The following is a 4,832-nucleotide window of genomic DNA, read 5'->3' as shown; positions in this document are numbered from 1 at the left end:
CGACAACACCTCCTCTTTGTGCATACCAAATTTCATTAAAATCGGATTAACCGTTTAGAAGTTACCGAATTATTTCCCTCTTTTTTTTTCCTATACCACTGTGCAACAGCAAATAGTGCAGCAAATACAATGATGAGTTTCATGTTGGTTGATATTCTTTAGAAAGTTTTTAACTTAATGGTTGCTTTCTTTGAAATATTCTAGACTTTTTATAGATAAATTTTGTGGTAATAAAATTAAGAAGCAAAATTTCTTTTAAAGGTGTATTGCAGAACCAGCTTAATTAAATTCAATTGAATTTGAAATGGCTATTACAAAAGAACACACCTTAAAACAGTTATTTTAAAAACTAGAATATTTTTAAAATAAAATGCAACACGAATTGTTAATATTTATTATTGTTAAAAACCCATACAAACACCTGATGAAACCAATTAAAAAATATTAATTATATAATTACTTTCTTTGCCTTTATTAGGGAATTGAATAATACTTTCGATTTAGACACTTTGAGGTTTTTAGTTTTAACAGATCTTTTTTTTTTTTTGACTTAATGACCAGTTGGTACATTGGGCAAATGGGCACCCTCGGGTTGGAAACCATTTTCATCAGCTACATAGTTGACAGTGTAGGTTTGACCATCATCAGCTACAAAGGAGTAAGAACCACGTACGACAATAGCTTCATCTTCTGAACCAACATTCTTCAATTGACCTTCCTCTTGATGGGTCTTGCCATCACTAGTCTCCAAACTGTGAACAGATGTTTATATGTTTTGTAATGAATGAATGAACTGAAATGTATAAATTATTATAGAAAATACTTACGCAAAGTTGTAACCTTCTGGTCTGACATCAGATTCCAAACGTAAAACCTCAGCATGAGCGTAATCCTGAGCTGGAGCGGCCAAGGCAACAGCAAATAAAGCAGCAAAAATGATGGCGATTTTCATGTTGTTGTTGGTGTTGTTAATTATTAATCCGTTTAAAAGAGAAATTAAGTTTTGTTGTATTCCAACAGAATCGTTTGAGATTTATGATGTTTAATTTCGTTTTTCTAGCCATTTAAATAGCAATTCGTCAGTCAGTCCATTATTACGTTGTTAGAAACTTTAAAAAAACAAATCATCACTTTTTTTGGCTTTTTTCTATTTTTTTTAGTTTTATTCATTATAAGCGTAATAATTGCAATTTGTCAAAATTATTATTTTTTAATCTGACATCTTCTTGTCTTTCTATTGCTAGTTATTGTCTATTTTCTTTTCGTCAAACTTGTGTTAAAAACTGGTAAATTTTAAGAAATTCCATAACAAATCAACGCAAACCAACATCAAAATTTCAAAAATATTTCCACATTGCAATCAACTCTCTTCCCATTAAAGCATTTGTTTTAATTTAGCTTTTTAAAGTTTTTAATTAATTATTAATTACTATTCTAATAGTGCATTATGCCACTGCATAGATGAATATATTAGGGTAATATCTATTCTAGTGGAATATTTTTTGCAGTTGACAATTGTTTTGTTTCGAAATTAAACCAATTTGGCTGTAACATCAGGTCGTATTGTGATCATTTGATAAAGTTTAACTGAATGAGACATTCGGTGAAAAACAAACCCAACTTGAATTAGATTTCAAAATCAAATTTATAAAGTTTACACCTATTAAAGGCGTTATTTGGAAAAATTAACATTAAGGACCCATTAGTAATCGTTTATTTACAGTTGTAAGTTTAGCCTATATCGTCTGTCTCTCCGAGATAGTAAACTTTATTTCCGCTTAGATTTGTTTTATTCGGTTAAGTTGCAGCCTAATAATATTTTAAATTTACTCATCAATTTATTAATTAACCAAAATATTTGCTATTTTTTGTTTGTTTTTAACAATTAGTTCTTATAATAAGTTTTTTGTTTTCTTTGGTTTTGCAAATACAATAATAAATGTTCACACCTAAGATGCATTCACATCGTTGAAATATTTTATCAATTAATCATGAAGAGTATAATTCAGATATTGTTATTTACAGTTTGTTATCTTAAAAGAAATCAAAATTTCGAAAAAAATGTTTGATATTAACGATTTTTTTATTCGTAACCATAAACTAATATATTTATTAGCTTATCACAACAGAAAGCCAAACAAATATATTATTAAGACAAACTAATTTTTTTAATAAATATTAAGTAATTATTAGACTTGGTTAGTTTGACTGCATTTGTAAAACTTTAGTGTTATTGTAATTAGTTCAATTACAATTATTTGTAATTGTAATAGAAGTTATTCCATTAACAACTACATATAATAGTCATTGAAAATTTTAAATTACAATAATTTGTAATTGTAAATTTTGTTTGTTAAATTTACATGCAACTTGTAATTAGTGAAATTTTAGTTACAGTAATTGTAATTGGGAAATTCAATTAAAATGAATAGTAATTTGTAAAACATTAATTACTTTATTAGTCAATTACAAATAATTGTAAATATATTTGTAATAAAAATAATTGTAATTGGTTATTGCTCTATTACACATTACAAGTAAATGTAAATGACCAAGTAATGAATTACTTTGTATAATCATTTCCTCTAAGTCCGGCAGTTTTTAACTGATAGGGCTGAAAATTTGTGTTTGACCTACTATCCAACGTTTGTGCAAATTTCGTCAAAATCGATTTTTGGTGTTAAATTACTTGACATGAAATTTCCCAGTGTGTGCTTAGACATAATAAGTACTTGTAATTGACCATGTTATGAATTACTTTGTGTAATCATTACCCCTAAGTCCGGCCGTTCTTGACCGATTGGGCTGAAAATTTGTGTCTGACTTGCTATCCAAAGTTTGTGCAAATTTCTTCAAAATCGATTTTTTGAGCTAAGTTACTTGACATGAAATTTCCCAGTGTACGTTTAAGTGTTCTTAATCGTATATAAAAAAACAAAAGTTTTGCTTATTTTATCAATTATTTGAAAAATGTGTCTGAATCTGAATTTTTAAACGTTTAAATTATATACGAGTAATATACTATTTTTAAGTTGCATATTGTTTTGTTAAATATTTGAATATTCATTTGTATATTGTGAGAACATTAATCAAATAAAACAAAGATAAGAACTGGTTGTTTAGTTATAAATCTGTAGAATTATCTATTGAGTTAAAATTATTGTTTGTCTAGTTTCTGTTTAGTATCGTTTTGGATATTAAAACAATAAAATAAGTGTATACGAACAAATCACTTATATCTCATAATATTTGAAGGACTATAATAGAGTTGTTTGAGGAAAAACTTGGCAACAGTACAGAGTGTTAGATCTAGGACAGATCTCCATGACCAGATCAATTTACTAAAACCGTCTTAAGTGAAAAGGGCATACAACTTGTCCATACATATTAATTAATTTGATAAAGTTGAAGTCTATTGTAGTATAAGGTTTTCATTAGTCCCATGTGAGCTAAGATCAAAGATCACATACGGATGTGGAGTGTGTATAGAAATTCTGTCCGTCCATGTAAATATTGTAAACATTATAAATAAAAACAAATCAAACTTTAAACAAATGTTATTGTAATTTTTTATTTAATAAATAACAAAAATTTTAAGCAGAAGTTGCAACAGGCAAATGATCACCTTTGGGTTGGAAACCATTTTCATCGGCAATATATTCTACACTAATAGTTTGACCGTCAGCGTTCACATAGGTGTAAGCACCTTGCACAGCCAATGATTCATTTTCCGATCCAATATTTTTCAGCAGACCTCTAGCTTCGGCCTTAACACCATCACTTGTTTCATAGCTAAACAAAATCAATCGATTCAACACTAAGTTATTCTCTTTTTCATTACACTTACGCATATTTAAATGATTCGGGTCCTACTTCAGATTCAGATTTTAAAACAATTGCATCCTCAGGGCGTGGAGCAGCTAAAGTAATGGCAAAAAGTGTTACAAAAACTATAGTTAATTTCATTTTGTTTTCTGTACTTTAATGTTGAAGGATCAAAACTGTGTGATGCATTAACTATCAAGGCAAGCGTTTTTATAGGATTGTACTAGTGTGGCCCTAGTGACCATATTTCAAGTACAAGCATGTAAACTGGTTTAGCATTACAAGTACAAGTACTACGATTGCTTGCACTATATACATTTTTATAAATACTTCTTAAAATTTTAAAGTCCATGTATAAAAAAATTTTTGGCAGTTCAACAACTTTTCTTTTTATTTGTTCACTTTTAACTATACACATGTTATTTTCCATATGTTTATGGACAATTTCATGTCAAGTGTAAAAAGTTGATTTAGATGGAATTTGCATCAAGGTTAGTGTTATTGGATATTAGGCCAGACAGCTATCAGTCAACAACTCCCGAAGTTAGAGGGGATCAAAGTTGGTCATTTTGGTCATAAAAATTGTGCCATAGACATCAGAAAGTTATATCTTCCATCTTTATAAAAATTTTTAAGTTTTCCAAATTTATATATTAAATTCGTTTACTTGACACAAATGTGAACTTATGTATATTCGTCAAAGATATTAAACTATATATATTTTTTAATATCTTTGTCCTAAACATAATACTACCCATAAAATAGTGCTTACAAACATACAAAGTAAAATCAAAAATTAAATTTACTTAAAAAGAATATAATACAAAAAATCTTCATAAGAAATTCACGTGACGTAAATACTATGCTGTATATTTTAATATAATTAATTTGTACAGCTTTTTTTAACAATAAACTAGTTTAGGCTCAAATTATTACATATGTAGGTCTAAAAAAGTAACAAAATATGAATAAAGATTATGCAAAAAATATAAGTTTTATTTTTAGTG

The 4,832-nt window shown here is 27.9% G+C and overlaps 2 protein-coding genes across 2 annotated transcripts; both read right to left on the bottom strand.

The window, feature by feature from the left end:
- Window positions 1-451: 451 nt before the first annotated feature.
- On the bottom strand, window positions 452-1,039 carry LOC124419901 (larval cuticle protein 65Ag1-like). The gene is made up of 2 exons (XM_046950893.1): window positions 828-1,039; window positions 452-752 (listed from the first exon to the last, which is right to left on the bottom strand). The coding sequence occupies exons 1-2, from the start codon at window positions 950-952 to the stop codon at window positions 551-553; spliced, it is 327 nt and encodes a 108-aa protein (XP_046806849.1). The 5' UTR covers window positions 953-1,039; the 3' UTR covers window positions 452-550.
- Window positions 1,040-3,545: 2,506 nt separating this feature from the next.
- On the bottom strand, window positions 3,546-4,020 carry LOC124419902 (larval cuticle protein 65Ag1-like). Its single transcript, XM_046950894.1, has 2 exons — window positions 3,848-4,020; window positions 3,546-3,792 (listed from the first exon to the last, which is right to left on the bottom strand). Exons 1-2 carry the CDS (start codon window positions 3,964-3,966, stop codon window positions 3,594-3,596), a joined length of 318 nt encoding a protein of 105 aa, XP_046806850.1. The 5' UTR covers window positions 3,967-4,020; the 3' UTR covers window positions 3,546-3,593.
- Window positions 4,021-4,832: the final 812 nt, after the last annotated feature.

Source organism: Lucilia cuprina, chromosome 5 (assembly GCF_022045245.1).
Source record: "Lucilia cuprina isolate Lc7/37 chromosome 5, ASM2204524v1, whole genome shotgun sequence".
Taxonomy (NCBI): domain Eukaryota; kingdom Metazoa; phylum Arthropoda; class Insecta; order Diptera; family Calliphoridae; genus Lucilia; species Lucilia cuprina.
Note: the sequence above shows the minus strand (reverse complement) of the source record. Positions and strands in the feature narration are given on the sequence as shown.

Coding starts and splice junctions, on each gene's coding strand:
- LOC124419902 (XM_046950894.1), bottom strand. CDS start 3,966: ATGAAATTAACTATAGTTTTTGTAACACTTTTTGCCATTACTTTAGCT. Junction 3,793..3,847: donor CCCGAATCATTTAAATATGC/GTAAGTGTAATG, acceptor GATTTTGTTTAG/CTATGAAACAAGTGATGGTG.
- LOC124419901 (XM_046950893.1), bottom strand. CDS start 952: ATGAAAATCGCCATCATTTTTGCTGCTTTATTTGCTGTTGCCTTGGCC. Junction 753..827: donor CCAGAAGGTTACAACTTTGC/GTAAGTATTTTC, acceptor ATCTGTTCACAG/TTTGGAGACTAGTGATGGCA.